Here is a 17,541-nt window from a genome sequence, read left to right as displayed (position 1 = left end):
ACTAAGGTGACGAATCATATATTTTTCCTTTTGTGTCAGTCGCACTGTTATTCTGTTCCAGTTTGTCGATAGACTGACAAATCTGTGGAATGTTGAAGCTGTCATGTTGTATTGACAGATTTCTAGTGATTTGTTGAACTGTCCTTGGATATAATATAACAGAACAAGCAAACTACCAAGTAGATAAGCCGTCTTATATTTGCATCAACTTGACAGTCAATCAATAAATTAAATTCCTGTTATTATATAAATTTACATTAATGAACATCAAAACATCATGTTCAGACCATTTATATACATAAGAACTGTTAACATTTAAGCAGTTTAATTATATTTACATGTATACTCTTTTTTTACACTGTTCACTGCAGACAAAGTTCACAATAAACAACAAGGAAACATTGGGGCAATGTGCCTGATTAGAAAAAAATATAAAATATAAAACTACTGTAAAGCCAGGAAAAAATGTCTCAAAATGAACATTTTGGACTAATGATTGTTGTGGTCAAACTTTTGCAAATATCTTCTTCCAGTCTGTTAGATTTATATGATTCTTAGCAAATATATCCTGTCATGAAACTATTAAGTTCGCAAAATTTAATCACTAGCAAAAAAAATGAAATTTACAGTAGTTTATGTTGTTATAACACTTCCTCAAAGTACTGTTTGGAATTTTCTATCTCATTTTCAGAAAATATTCACTTAAAACAGTGCAAAATTTTATTGAGATTATGCATGTTTTTTGGTCACTTTCCACGATCTGTAACTCATGCATGGATGTTTTATTGAATTAAATCCCTTTGTGAACTTATAAAATTTCTTGCAAAGACTTTTTATGTCAATTCATTCACCCCAACCACTGAAATCATTCACTTGTCAGTCAAGCATTTTCAGACTAACTCTAAAATTGCGTCTTTGTTGAAAGTACTCCCCTTTCAGAACTTTGAATCAAGTTATATTATTATATTATCCAGGCTCTTTTTTGTACTATTAAGCACTGGGAATAGTAGAGCATTCTGTCCAACTGGAAGATCTTGTTAAGAAAGTGTTAATTGTTTCTCGAAATATTATGCTTGTATATTTTCTTTGCTTAAAATTTATGAATTGACCTTGGTAATTAAAGTATTTTTATCTCTTTATAATGCTAAATATGTTTTTAACAATTTCAGTTGGCAGAGAATTTGGTAAATATTACACACAGTAAATTGAATACTATATCAGAAGAGAAACTCACTGATAAAAGTAAAGCTGACATTGTTGCTTTGGTAACAACAATTAGAGAAGAGGTCAAGTTGAGAACAGTATCGGAGAGTAATATGGGGAGTATTCTGAGGAAACTCGGAGAAATTCAGGCCGTCTTTGATAGCAATTACAATCTTATTGAATCAGAAGAAGAAAAAGTATCAACGGACAATAAAGATGAAACACAAGGTGTTTCTATGGAAACAGATACTGAAGCACAGTGTGCAGCTGATAAGACTGAGGATAAAATGGATGAATCTATTACAAACAATACTGATAATTCCAAAGATAAAGTAGAAAGTGAGGCAGACGTTTCTGTCATTAGTAACAATACTGAAAGTGAGCCAGGGAGTGGACTGGTAATTAATAAACATCAAAATAATGATAAAGACAAAGGAAAGAGTGATTTTAAAGAAATGGCTGATGATAGTGATATAGATTGCAAGTTAGGTAAAAAGTCATTACCAAGAACTAGGTCAAAGTCAAGAAGATCCACTGATGAACAAATTCAGAAAGATATTACTGTCAGTGTTAACAAGGTTAAAACAGTAGAGAAAGATTGTATAGGTGGGCATGAAAAAAACGAAATTGTTATATATGTAGATGATATAAAGGAAGAAAATGGTAAAACGAATGTCGAAACTTTGGAACATGTGGCGAGAGGGTTAAAGGGAGTTGGTCCCGACTGTGTTGGATTGACGGAGAGGATCAAATTGGATGGAACAGAAGTTGATGTTTCAGCAAGGTAAGTTGTTGGGATTGAAATAAAAATGTGGAATCATTGTCATGACCAGCAGGTTGGCGTCGGTGTCCTATTTGTAAATGTTGGTTTGATGAAAAACTATGAAAGGTATTCAATTCAAACTCGCATCAAAATGTGACACCATGACAATAGGGCAAATAATTCATAAATTGATTTTGCAGTTGTGCCCCTTTCGAGGCTTTTACTTTCTTTATACAATCCAGCATTTAGAAAAGTTGAGCGTCAGGGATGATATTTTAACATACAAGCTGAAAATGCATTCAATTTTAAGAGCATCTCAAATGATGATTGGATCTCCAATCTGTTAATAATAAAAACCCTGAATAAACTTAGTCTAAGGCACTTTTATATAAGATCTGCCAAAACCCTCTGTCATTATAAAATCTGTTCATAAGTGACTTGATGTTACCAAGCCTAAAGCACTTACAAGTACGATCTGAATTGTCTGTTATAATAAATATTTTTGCAATTTGTTAGTAACATAATGTTATTTAGTATGAGGCACAAGTTTACCCTCCACCAAACTTACCTATCAACATATGTAGGAATTTGTTATGCTTTGTAACATATATAGTAGAATTTTGATGACACAAATAGTGAATTCTTTCATATTTTACATACATGTAATTCTGTCCAAGTTTTACTGGAAATGTGAATATTTCCGTAATTTAAAATTATAAAACAATACATATATTTTTTTTGAAATTTGATTTTTTGATGACACATACATATATTTAACCTATGTGGAACTTTTATAGTCCTAGTCATACTTTAGTTCTAACAACACTAGATGATATGATGTTACTATGGTAACAACAAAATCTTTATTTTTTGTGTTTTCTTATTTATTGTATCTAGGGCTATCATTGAAAAAATAAAAATAGCAATATAAATATATTATCAATATCCATCATCCTGGTACAATATCAGTACACATTTTCAAATATTGATACAAACTTAAATTTATATACAACTCATTTTTGCCTAATAAGAGAAGTCACTTTTTTCCATTTTTCTTCGCTAACTTGAACTTTAAACTCTGTTTTCAAATGTCAGTGACAAAAAGAATAGAAAAAACAAACTTTCTGTTAGTTTGTAGTATTTGTAATGTCTAATACAAGCATGCATAACACCATAATCCCAATTTATAACACATATTTAAATGTATTTAATTGTATCTACTGTCCAAGACGATATATATCCATATGGATATACCGTCAATATTCGTCTCTCAATATATCAATACAAATTTCTCCATCAGCCCTAACTGTATCTGCCATTGTATACCACAAAAACTGTAAATTTTTCATATTTAACTAGTAGCAGACCAAGTTTAAATTAATTTTGTTTATCACTGATATATCACAGACACAAAATATATACATGTTAATGTATTAAAGGAGCTCCACTTAAAAGCTTTGAAACATAAAATATGAATTTCTTACATACAAAACTCCCAGTATTCACCTTAGTACAGTAACTGCATGGTTAATTCCTTTTAATTTTAGTAGGAGTTAACCAGTTTTTCACTACGATGACGCAGTACACTTAAAGTGGAAATATATGCAAAAGATAACAAAGATATAAACTCTCAATTAATGTGAAAATCAAATTTATTTTTGTGCTACTCGTAGGCTGATTTGAGTTAAAAGCGTATAAACACTTCATTTTTAGTACATTTTCACAATTACAATAATTAATTTGGAAAAATCAAAGTAAGGGAATCAAAGTCTGCACAAACTTTATTAGTCTAGAACTTTTTCAAATGGTACATACATGTTAATTTTGAAAAACTATCTTATATTTTCCTGCCATGTCAAATAATATGAATGGAGTACCTTTGATAACTTAGGTGATAGCAGTTTAAATTTTACAGTACTTAATCATATCTAAAAAAACTTTTTTAAAGAAATGATGTTTGTATTTAATGTTGTATTGTAGTGGAGAAAACTCTGATGCAAATACACAAGAAAAGGGTGAAGAAGCAGAGTCTACTCTTCATGACAGAGTTGCTGAATGTCTCAAACTCCAAAGAGTGGTAAAAGAAGAAAAGGACAACAATGGAACCCAACTGACTAAAATTAAACCCGCTAAAGGTAAAAGAAAACGAGGTAGACCAAAGAAACATGTTGATACAGAAACAGAATATGAGGAGTCAAAAGAAGACACAACAATAGGTACTAGAAGAAAGACGAGAGGGGTGAAGCGGAAAATTGTGGACTATAACTATGGATTGTCGGACTCGGATGATGACGAAACTGTCGTTAAGGTTGAAGTTGAAGTTGTAAATGAAGGGGAGTTTATGATCGAAGAAAGCCAAGGGACTGAGTCTGAATGTGATAAAGAAATAAGAAGCGATGTCGAAGGTGATAGTGAAGATGATTACTCTGAGGACATCTTTGCTGAGGCTTTAAAACAAGCATCTGGTTTTGACATGCTTGAATCGGAAGATTCAAAACCCTTGAGAAAAAGACAGCCTAGGAAACCTGGCCATCATGAGTGTGAAATATGTGAAAAGGTGTACTCACAAAAGTACCGGCTTACACAGCATATGAATACACATTTAGGAATAAAACCGTACAAATGTGTAGTATGCTTGCAGAATTTTAGTCGGTCCGACCATGTAGTACGGCATATGAAAAGTCAGCATTGCGATATGGATTTGTTCAAGTGTGATGAATGTGATGAAGAATTTGAAAAAGTGAACGAAATGGTTACGCACTCTTTAATTCATATTCCGCAGCCTGGATATGCCAGTGAAAAGTATACATTATTTACAGATGCAGAAAAAGAATTTATAGCAATATCAACACACGAGACTGGGAAACAGCAATATAATTGTATCAAATGCAATGTGATATTCAGAAGGCCTTACCAAGCACGAGAGCATATAAATTTCCATACAGGCAGTAAACCCTATAAATGTAATTTATGTGACAACACTTTTGCTAAGAAAGAAAATTTAACGGCGCATATAAGAACTGTGCATGAAGGAAAGCGAGGCGACTTTAAGTGCGATAAGTGCCGTCGATATTTCATGAAGAAGGAGAGTTACGAAGTTCATGTTGAAAAATGCCAACCAAATTATGTCTGCGAACACTGTCCATTGAAATTCTACCGGAAAACGCATTTAGATAATCATAAATCAGTGCACGATCTTGTCCCCCAACATAAATGTCTACATTGTGACAACATGTATAGGTATAGGAAACACATGTTACGACATATTAAAAAAGATCACAAACACGAGGTGGAGACACCGGTGCCTTGTATATGTGACATATGTGGGGTAGTTGTAAAGAACAAAGAGGCATTGTATCGACACAAGAAGGTTCATAAGATGCCAGACAAAGAATGCGATGTCTGTGGGAAGGCCTTCAAGGATAATACAACACTTAAGGTGAGTGTAACTGGCTTGTATAACTTTGTTTTGGTCAGTGTAAAGGCATTTGCTAAGCTTACATAATTATAAGCATATAATAGATTGAAAAATATGGAATTGATTTAGAATTAGCATGATCCTAGTATATGATAGCAGACACATTTTAAGCCAAAAGAAGTAGGGGATTACCAACCTGGTTTACAGGTAATCTGCCTTGAATTAAATTTTTTTGCTTATTTCAAGGGCAGATAACCCACAAAAAGGTTGAGTGATTATACATAATAATTAGTAGTTTGTTTAATTTTTTCGTCTTTGCTTAAATTTTCTTTTTGTTGATATTTTTTCTTTCTTAAAGAATTTTTAGTTTTCGTAATTTATCTTAAAAAAAAGGATTAATTTTTTTTAATGAAATCCATGATCTTTTATGTTTAGACCAATGATAGAATTAAAAAAAACCAAATGACCAATACTAGTAGTAAAAATAAGGTTTTTCAGACCTGTGTATAAGTTACCTGCCCTTGTAATGACATGACATAACAAAGATATCTCATATAAGGGCAAGTTTCTCATAATTTTAAGAGGTTGGTGAACCCCCAAATTATTTTCTTGTATATTTTTTCTGTAATCATATTTTTAGGTCATGTAAACGTAATTTAAATTAAACTAATTCTGTTCTTTAATTTTCAGTTTGCTATAAGCCTGTATGTTACACTAGCATATATGCCTTTAAAGTGAATTGGTCTATAATGGAAGGTTTGTAATACAATAAATAATTATGTTGATAGTAACAATAAACCACTATTGAATTGTACATAGAAGTTGTTGGAAAGTGTGAGATACATGCTGATATTACATATATTTGTATAGCAGATATAATGTTCTTAACAAAATATTATTGTTCATCATATAAATGTTCATACTAAATCACTTACAACATCATCAACAGTTTCTTTTCAAGCAAAATATCATTAGAATATCCAGATGATACAATTCTATTGTTTTTATACTCACGAAAAATGTTCCCATTGTAATAGATTTATATTATACTCAACATCCCTAATTCCGCATCATCACTAATTTCACGGTATTGGCATATTTTCATGTGACCAGTGTTAGAATTGGTCAGAATTGACATATTTTATTCATACACCTATACAACAAAGTTTTTGTGCAAAATATTTTAAATCTCTAGATTTTTACACAAAACAGAACAAAATTTTACAAATTTCTGCAAAAAGCAACTATAGTGCATTAAATTTGTGGGTACGTCTGAAACAATCATGATTTTCCAAATGTTCTTGTTTGTTGAAAAAATTAATTTTGAGTTACAAACAAAGGATAGTTTTAATACTTAAAATTAAACAAAATAACATGTAGAAATTTTTGCTGAAGCATGAAAAAACTGAAATGTAACACCATTACCGCGATTTAAATGATGACATACTGTTTTCAAAATGGCCGACATATGGTCTGCATCTGGTACATTCAAACTGACTTTGACTGAATATATTGTTGTTTACTTATGTCATGCAGTAGAAAATACCTATATGTTATAGCTAATGACAATTTTTGTATCATAAGTTTCATTTTTAGCTCGACTATTCGATAAGAATAAGTAGAGCTATTGCAGTCACCCGAGCGTCGGCGTCAGTGTCTGCGTCGGCGTAACCACTTATGTTAAAGTTTTTGTAATAGTTCAAATATTTTCAAAGTCCATTGACATATGGCTTTGAAACTTTGCACACTTGTTCACTATCATGACCCCAACCTGTAGACAGGAGGAGGTAACTCTATCAAGCATTTTGACAGAATTATGCCCCTTTTTCGACTTAGAATTTATGTTAAAGTTTTTGTAATACCTTAAATATTTTCCAAGTCCATTGACATATGGCTTTGAAACTTTGCATACTTGTTCACCATCATGACCCAAACTTGTAGACAGGAGGAGGTAACTCTATCAAGCATTTTGACAGAATTATGCCCCTTTTTCGACTTAGAATTTATGTTAAAGTTTTTGTAATACCTCAAATATTTTCAAAGTTCATTGACATATGGCTTTGAAACTTTGCACACTTGTTCACCATCATTACCCCAAGCTGTAAACAGGAGGAGGTAACTGTATCAAGCATTTTTTTTAACTATCAAGCACTAAGAATAGTCGAGCGTTGCTGTCCTACCGACAGCTCTTGTTTGTTTTCTTTCTTGTTTCAAAGCGTTATTAGTACTGTGAACTAAGAGGAGCACAGTATACAAATTGTAATTAATTAAGATCCTTGCCATTGTAGACCTATCCACTATTAAGATTAATTGTAAGGAAAGCCTGTAGTTTATAGCGTAGACACTCTAAAATACGAGTTTAACCATAATATGAGATAACATTCAATACTGTTACATTATTAAGGTTCAGACATTGCCTCGTATGAGAGATAGACCATACAGCCACCTCTCCCTGTAGTGTATTGTCTCTCATAGTAGCAAAAAATTCTCATTTATAGAAATTCTTTACATTATACCTGAATAAATAAATATCAGTTACATTCAATGGAAAAAAAGCATTGCAGTGTTTATAGAATTATATAAACTACATAAAATTTACTCCAGGAATGTTCATCCTCTTTATTTCAAATAAGTTATTCAGACTTTTTTGTCAACTTCAGTTTTATTTCTTTGAGGTTTTAATATGTCTTTGGTATGAAATGATACCGTTAACTTTCTTTTTCTTTCTTGACAAGTTCTACCACTTATCTTTAATAATCGGTATTAAAAACATTTGATCATAATGTAAATCTTATCCTCTGTGCAAGACACTATTATCTCCCTTTGACTGCAAATATTTTCTAAAATGACTACTTGCCTCTTGCTTATTTACATCTAATATTACAGTTCATCAGGGGTGCATTTTTATGCCCCCGCCATATAATGGCAGGGGCATATAGTGTTACCCTGTTCCGTCATTTCGTCATTCCGTCCTTCCGTCATCATCAGTTTCCGTTCATTATCTTAATAACCCTTGCACATATTGAACTCAAATTTGACATATGGATATGTCATGAGAAAATACAGGTCAAGTTCGAAATTGGTCATGGTTCCATGATTTTTGGCAGAGTTATGCCCCTTTTACATTGAAAATAATATGAAATTTCAGTTTCCGTTCATTATCTCCCAAACGGTTCAAAACATTCAATTCAAAATTGACATATGGATATGTCATGAGAAAATACAGGTCAAGATCGAAATTGGTCATGGTTCGATGATTTTTGGCAGAGTTATGCCCCTTTTACTTTGAAAATAATATGAAATTTTCAGTTTCCGTTCATTATCTCCCCAACGGTACAACACATTCAACTCAAACTTGACATATGGATACGTCAAAGGAATGCGCAGGTCAAGTTCAAATTTGGTCATGGTTCAATGATTTTTGGCAGAGTTATGCCCCTTTCACTTTGAAAATAATATGAAATTTTCAGTTTCCGTTCATTATCTCCCCAATCGTACAACACATTTAGCTCAAACTTGACATATCGATACGTCAAAGGAATGCGCAGGCCAATTTTAAATTTGGTCATGGTTCGATGATTTTTGGCAGAGTTATGCCCCTTTTACTTTGAAAATAATATGAAATTTTAAGTTTCTGTTTATTATCTCCCCAACAGTATTAAACATTCAACTCGAATTTGACATATTGATATGTCAAAGGAATGCGCAGGTCAATTTCAAATTTGGTCATGGTTTGATGATTTTTGGCAGAGTTATGCCCCTTTCACTTTAAAAATAATATGAAATTTTCAGTTTCCGTTTATTATCTCCCCAACAATATTACACATTCAACTCAAATTTGACATATGGATATGTTTTTGGAATGCGCAGACCAAGTTCGAATCTGGTCATGGTTCGATGATTTTTGGCAGAGTAATGCCCCTTTCACTTTGAAAATGATATGAAATTTACAGTTTCTGTTCATTATCAACCCAACAGTGTTACATATTCAACTCAAAATTGACATATGGATATGTCAAAGGAATGCGCAGGTCAAGTTGGAATTTGGTCATGGTTCGATGATTTTTTGGCAGAGTTATGTCCCTTTCACTTTGAAAATAATATAGATACATCTTAGGAATAAGCAGTTTAAGTTTGAATTTGGTCGTGGTTCAATGATTTTAGACAAACTTATCTTTCCTGAATGTTGGAAAAATTTTGAACTTTCAGTTTCAGCACTCATACTTTTGTGGAAATGTATATAGCCATTATGTTGGCTACAAATATGCAATATGCTATTTTTAAAAGGTTAAGACTGAATAATTTCAGTGCCTTGAACATTGTATAAAAATGGTTTGTGTTAACATTGAAAAGTTTTAAGGGCTTTGAACTTAGAATGAAAAAAATAATTTGTGCAAACAAATTTGGAACTAAATATTATAACATTTGAAATTTTGGCTGCATGCGGGGGCATCCGTGGCATGATGACACATTTCTAGTTTAGGTCAAAATTTGGTCCCATTCTTTTACTTTTTTTGAAAGTTTACCCGATCAAAATTATATACCATTGCAATTAAATGAAAATGTAACTGTTCAAACTGAAATTCAGTGAAGTTGTTCATATTTGAAGAACGAAATATTATATTCTTTTTACTTATTTAAATTTAATCAGAGTCGTAACAATAATATTCACTTTCACTTTTATTTATGTCATTATGATAGTAAATGTGATGAAAATCTCCCCAAAGCCCCAACCCCCTCTTCCTCGAATATGGCCCCAGCGTTTGAGGAACTTGTAACCCATTTACCAATACTGGAAAAGTAACAACCATTGTTATTATTGTCCATATTTTTCAGGATCATAAGTTAATGCATACAAACATTCGAGACTACCAGTGTGAGATTTGTTCCATGTTGTTTGCACGGAAAGGTAATCTTATACGGCACCAGAAACGGCATCGTGGCGAGCGCAAGTACAAGTGTGAGCAGTGCGGGATGTGCTTTGTAGCAAACTGCGACCTGACAAGACACAAGAACACCCATTTAGGTACAACTTATTTCAATAATGCCAAAAATTTAAAATCTAATAGTTTATTTATTTCTCAACTTTCTGATCTCAAGCAAAAAGAATAAGAAGGTAGTTTAGGGTAAGTTAAGGGTAGGAGTAGCTTAGAGTCAAGTAGTTAGGGAATTTGTTTTTTATGCCCCCACAATGTGGGAGCATAAAGCGTTGCACTTGTCCGTCCGTCCGTCCGTCCCGAAATCTTGTGAACGCAACTCCTCTTAAACCGGATGGCAGATTTTGCTTAAACTTACAGGGATGAACAACCTTAATGTGTAGATGGTAGTAAAGGAAGGAATTTTTGCTGGGACCAAATTTAACAGAATTATGGCCCTTTGTTGATTTTTTCACTATATACTATGTAGAAATTTTGTGAACGCAACTCCTTTAAACCGGATGGCAGATTTTGCTTAAACTTACAGGGATGAACAACCTTAATGTGTAGATGGTAGTAAAGGAAGGAATTTTTGCTGCGACCAAATTTAACAGAATTATGGCCCTTTGTTGATTTTTTCACTATATAATATGTAGAAATTTTGTGAATGCAACTCCTCTTAAACCGGATGGCAGATTTTGCTTAAACTTACAGGGATTAACAACCTTAATGTGTAGGTGGTAGTAAAGGAAGGAATTTTTGCTGTGACCAAATTTAACAGAATTATGGCCCTTTGTTGATTTTTTCACTATATACTATGTGGAAATTTTATGAATGCAACTCCTCTTAAACCGGATGGCAGATTTTGCTTAAACTTCCAGGGATTAACAACCTTAATGTGTAGATGGTAGTAAAGGAAGGAATTTTTGCTCGACCAAATTTAACAGAATTATGGCCCTTTGTTGATTTTTAGTTTTCAACTTGTGGCACATGTAGTCTAAAAAATGTTTGACCTAGAGTCATAAGATTGACAGAACAGTGGCGTTTGGGGGCATCCGTGGCCAATGGACGCATTTCTAGTTTTTATTGATAATGGACAGCTCCAAATATTAAAATATTTAATCTGGACAAATCCAAAATAGAGGTTAAGGAACTGATGGTTGAATATTGGAACATTTATAAGAGAAACATTGTATTGAAAATAGCCATTTTATATGTTATAAACGATGGTAGGAGCGTAGATAATAGTATGATTTATTTTGCATAAACAGAACAAATTATACTTTTATAAGGTCCATCTGCTTAACTCAATAGGTTGAGCATGTGCATTGTAACCCAGGGGTGGCTGGTTTAATCCTCAGGGAAGGTAAAATATTTCTCCTACAGTGTTTCTTACAGTCATTTGCCTCTCACCATTCATGCATAAATCATGCGGGATTGATAGTAAGTCACTTGTGGAGAATTTGTTAACTACTGTAAGTTATCAAGGAAAGCCAGTTAGGTGGAATGGCTGTCAAGATATTTTCAAATTTTAAAATGTGTTAAAATCAGTGTAAAACCTGGTAAAACAAACTTCATTTTTCAAATGATTCTATTATTTTTCAGGTGTTAAGAAGTTTCCATGTCGTTATTGTGGTAGAAAATTCAGCCTGAAAAGTAAAGTAGTTATACATGAGAGGACTCATACAGGTATTCTTGTTGATGTTGTCTTTTGTTTTATCCCTAAATGCTATTTAAGGACATTGCTTGTTTTTTAAGTGTTATGCAGTTGAGTCCTGAACACTTTAATGTGTGTGGGTTTAAATTTTACCAGAGCGAATCTTCTTAGTTTGTCTGTAAATCCACCCTTGTGTAATCACTGGTTAAGACAAAGGGAAATAATCATTTACCTTGAAGAGCTATGTCTACACACCAAAACAAAAGGGGTATATTTTAGCTTGATTGCAAAACAAGTTCGTTCACCTGTGACAATGTGGCTTTAATGATCACGTGTCATCCGCTGTACTTTAAACACTTTGTGTTCATTTCTTTGTTTTGTAGTGATTCTCTAAACTCAAGAAATATTAGCAATTACTCAAAAAAAAATTACAATTACAGTATTACACTAATACATTTGCGACCTTTTCATATATTTTTTCAGATAAGAATTTCATTTTGTTTTTTACCTGAGATTTATTTGCACATACTCAAGTCACCTTCCTGTTTTGTTTCTACATGCCTAGATGTTACAAGTAATTAATTAGATGTACACTGATTTTTAGCATAAATAATTTTGGAATGTTTCATGAGTTTTGTTATTAAAAAAACATCTGTGAGTGGATTAAGCTCAGTAATAAATATTCTTAGATTAAAAGTGATATGAGATTAGATTTAAGTTAGCTGGTGAATGATATGGTTGGTTACAATACAATTAAAAAATTATTATTAGTGTACCATTTTTCTCTTTCAGGTGAGAGACCATACGTTTGTAGAGACGAGGGATGCGGGAAAACATTTAAGCAGACTGGGGACCGAGTCCGACACGAGAAAAAGGTCCACAGTCTGACATTTAACAAATACATGACATTGTACGAACTTGCAACGGGCGAGTCGGAAGACATCTACAAGCAAACAGACAATAAGGCTCCTACAAACAAAGTGACAACCCTCCCGGCAAACCCAAGTTATGAAATACCAGCCGATTTAAAGTTGGGTGCAAATATGAACATTAATATGGATTTAAACTCAAGTCAAGTGACAGATTTAACTGTCAACTTGAGCTCTAGTCAGGCCTCCGGCAAGAGTGAGAAGCCATTGAACGATGAAGGTTCCGGTCAGATAAACGGTTCAAGCCCCGCCCAAGCTGCTAACTTTACAGCAAGCAGTCTCGCTGCATTAGATAAAAGTATAATAAACGCTGCGACTGCCAGTTTTACTCCAAATATGAATAATTCATTCATCGAGGAGGCCGAAATGAGCAAGATATTTCAGAAAACTGTGGCGGCCATAAGCCAAGAGGCTATTGCAAAAAGTGGTATATATAACTGAGACTGTACCATTAGGTTGGTATATATAATTGAGACTGTACCAACAGGTTGGTATATATAACTGAGACTGTACCATTAGGTTGGTATATATAATTGAGACTGTACCATCAGGTTGGTATATATAACTGAGACTGTACCATTAGGTTGGTATATATAATTGAGACTGTACCATTAGGTTGGTATATATAATTGAGACTGTACCATCAGGTTGGTATATATAATTGAGACTGTACCATAAGGTTGGTATATATAATTGAGACTGTACCAACAGGTTGGTATATATTATTGAAACTGTACCATTAGGTTGGTATATATAATTGAGACTGTACCATCAGGTTGGTATATATATATAACTAAGTCTGTACCATTAGGAAATTTGTTTACATACGGGGAAGTTTTGTTTGGTTGAGACATCGACGTCCCCTTAAGCTTTTCTGGAGCATAAGTCAGTCATTATAAGTCGGATTGTCTTCAAACTTGGTATGCATGCTTCTTATAATGACCTGAAGTACAGTGCACACGAACCGGTACTCTGCATTTCATATTTTTTGAGTTATTGCCCTTTGTTAATTTTCATACTTTATTTTTGTCCAGGCCATTTCTCCTAAAGTATAAAAGCTATGGACATGAAACTTCATAGGATGATAGATCTCAGTAAGAAAAAGTGCAGTGCTAAAGAACCGGTACTCTGCATTTCTTATTTTTTGAGTTATTGCCCTTTGTTTATTTTCATACTTTATTTTTGTCTGGGCCATTTCTCCTAAATTATTAAAGCTTTGGACATGAAACTTCATAGGATGATAGATCTCATTAAAAAGAAGTGCAGTACTCTGCATTTCTTATTTTTTGAGTTATTGCCCTTTGTTAATTTTCATACTTTATTTTTGTCCAGGCCATTTCTCCTTAAGTATAAAAGCTATAGACTTAAAACTTCATAGGATGATAGATCTTATTGATAAGAAGTGCAGTGCACAGAAACTGCAGCTCTGCACTTCTTATTTTTTGAGTTATTGCCCTTTGTTAATTTTCATATTTCATTTTTGTCCTGGCCATTTCTCCTAAACTATATTGTTCACAAGGCAACACATCCGACTCGTGGAGTTCTAGTTATAATTTTAATTATAATCTATTTTTTTTGTTTAATCATTGTTGTATTTTTGTTAAAAACAGCTAAAATATGTTTTTTATAAGAAATATCCATTCTCTTATATGCTGCTCTTTTTTATTGATACTTGGATGTATTGTTTATTTTATTTTACTATTCTTAAAATGAAAAAGAATTATTATTTAAAAGAGCACTACCAAAATAGAGATTATAAGTTATAATTAAATTAATGCATTTTCGTAAGCATATTTCTGTTAAGCCTGCTGAAGTTATTCAAGAACAAGTTCACAATTTCATAAATTTAATAACTCAAAATAGGAATTAGATAAGTAACTATTAAAAGTCTTCACTTTAAACTTCGGTCACACACATCATATAATTAAGGTTCTCCTGCAAGACTCATAACTTTTTAGAATAGATTTCTACAGAGTATACTTCCTTATTAAAGCTTAGAAAATTCCTACATGGCCAAGGCTTGTGAATAGACAGGCACACTGTTTTTATGCTCCCCGAAAAATTTCGGGTGAGCATAATTATAGTCGGCGCCTTGTCCGTCTTTCTGTCCGTTGTCTTGTCCGGAGCATAACTTGAAAACCCTTGGAGATAATTTGTTGAAACTTCATACAGTGGTAGAGGGCATTGAGGGGGAGTGCAGTGTCAAAGAACCATAACTCTATTTTGCCCGGTTTTTGAATTATCTCCCCTTATAGAAAAATCTTGTCCGGGGCATAACTCTAAAACTGTAAGAGATATCAACATGAAACTTTGTAGGTGAATAGATCTCAATGGGTAGGTGTGTAGTGCATAAGAACAATCACTCTTTTTGTCCTAATTTTGGAGTTATTGCCCTTTGTTAATTTTAACACTTTGAACTTTGTCCGGAACATAACTCTAAAACTATAAGAGTTATCAAGATGAAACATTGTAGGTAGATAGATCTCATTGAGTAGAGGTGCAGTGTAAAAGAACCATAACTCTGTTAAGCCTCATTTTTTAATTATCTCCCCTTTTAGAAAAATCTTGTCCAGGACATAGCTGTAAAACTATAAGAGATACCAACATGAAACTTTGTAGGTAGATATATCTCAATGGGTAGATGTGCAGTGCACAAGAATCATAACTCTGCCTTGCCTAATTCTGGAGTTATTGCCCTTTGTTTATTTTTACTTTTTTGAAGTTGTCCGGGACATAACTCGGAAATCATAAGAGATATCATCAAGAAACTTTGTAGGTTGATAGATCACATTGATTAGAAGTGCAGTGCAAATAACAGTAACTCTGCCTTGCCTAATTTTGGAATTATTGCCCTTTGAACTTTTTCCAGGGACATAACTCTGAAACTACAAGAGGTGTACTTTCCTGTGTCCAAAACCTATCGGGGAGCATCACCCGGCTCAAACCGGGCTCTTGTTTTATGAAATTTATTAATTAAAAACTATGTTATTGCCTTATTAATATACTTTTAAAACTTCATGTAAATTATGGGAATGGATTTATGAAATGTTTTTCAATGCAATTATATTTAAATGCAATGGTTGATGATAAAGGGGAATGAAATTGATTTTATTTTGATTTTTTTAATGAAATTTGTCTTTTTTATTGATTTTTTTTGTTTGTTTTAGGATTATGAAACTTCTATTTTGTAATTATATAGAAAAGCAACTTTTCAACAATATATTTATATAGAATTTGTTGCTCAAATGTGAAATTTAATTAAGTTTAACATCAAATTTTTGCAAATTGATAAGATAAGTAGCTTATCCCATTCTAATGGTTAATGATTTTTTAAGAAAAAATAATTGCTACTGAAATTTTGAGAGCACTCATTTTTAAAATGGTTTCTAATAATTTATATTTATATTAGTGTTTTTAACTCTTTTAAACTTTGCTGTTTATGTTTAATAATTTTTAAATACATAAAGCAAGTAACCCTTTTAAAATTGCTGGAAATGACAGTTTTTGCCTTGATCAGGCTCTACATTTTAGGTTGCTCAATTTTTATATTTTGATATGGAAATCTCTACTATTTCAAATGGACTGTTCCATATTCGAGGTTGTACAGGTTAGGGTTATTGCATATATTTATTAAATGTACTTGCTTACTTAATTCATCATTTTTTTTAATTAATTAATCATTTAATTGATTTATTGATCAGATTATATGTTGTATCAACACCCTAGTATCCCAGCAATAATGATGTATGATTTATTAGTTAATTTATTATATGTATTAATGTTAATATTATAAATTGTTTAATAATCATATTTCACAGTTTTAAATTGTTATTTTGGTTGGGTTTGGTTTTAAGTCACACCAACACAGTAAAGGTCATATCGTGATTTTCCAGCTCTTTACTGATGGAGGAAGTCAAGAGCACCTGAGTAGAACCACTGACGTAATTTAGTTGGATAGCTTTCTCACATGAAAGAATCTGAAATCTCTGACGAGATTCTAACTTACACTGATGAAAGGCAAATGGTTTGAAGTCAAGGACTGTTGTTAAGAAATAATGGATATTCAACAATATTTGATCAGTTATTAAAAAAATGAGCTGATTAAAAAACCATAAGAAGAAAAGTAAAAGGTTTTGAGCACATGGTGATTTATTTATTTCTTTCATATAAAAGATCCATATTTTCATTATTTATAATTGTATGAAAATATCTATGTGTTATTGTTTAAACAACAATATTTGTTATCAAAATATCAGAGATTTTCAGTATGTAATTGTATCAGCAGTGGGAGTGAATACTACCAGCTGTGTGTTATAATATGTTAATTTGAGAAAATTATGTTAGTAATTGTATGTTAATATGAAAATTACTGCACAATTTTAATAGATAAAGGACATATTTTATGAAAGGTTGTTAAAGAAAGGAGTGAACAATTCTTAACTATTTTGTTATTGTATGTATATCTCTATGTCTTCTGCCTATACATACGTTGTATGTGTGTGCTGTAAACATATATTGTATGTTTAATGCAATAAATTTATTTGAGTTTTAGTATTAAACTCATTCCATTTTGTAGAGTAAATGTAACTTAGCTTTTGTTAGTGTTGTATTTTAGATCATTATAATTATACCAATAATAAACTTGTGAAACTTAT

General features: G+C 32.3%; 1 protein-coding gene across 1 annotated transcript in view; it reads left to right on the top strand.

The window, feature by feature from the left end:
• The window catches only part of LOC132727431 (uncharacterized), a 27,045-nt gene extending 9,504 nt beyond the window's left edge, over positions 1 to 17,541 (top strand). The window contains exons 6-10 of the mRNA XM_060712915.1: positions 1,170 to 1,987; positions 3,947 to 5,405; positions 10,221 to 10,410; positions 11,906 to 11,989; positions 12,750 to 17,541. Coding sequence (XP_060568898.1) covers positions 1,170 to 1,987; positions 3,947 to 5,405; positions 10,221 to 10,410; positions 11,906 to 11,989; positions 12,750 to 13,327 — 3,129 coding nt within the window. The 3' untranslated portion in view covers positions 13,328 to 17,541. The remainder of the gene's footprint in view (positions 1 to 1,169; positions 1,988 to 3,946; positions 5,406 to 10,220; positions 10,411 to 11,905; positions 11,990 to 12,749) is intronic.

This window comes from Ruditapes philippinarum, unplaced genomic scaffold, assembly GCF_026571515.1.
Source record: "Ruditapes philippinarum isolate M1 unplaced genomic scaffold, ASM2657151v2 ctg4069_1_1_1_1, whole genome shotgun sequence".
NCBI lineage: Eukaryota > Metazoa > Mollusca > Bivalvia > Venerida > Veneridae > Ruditapes > Ruditapes philippinarum.
The sequence above is the reverse complement of the archived record's forward strand: the minus strand, read 5'-3'. Positions and strand labels throughout refer to the sequence as shown.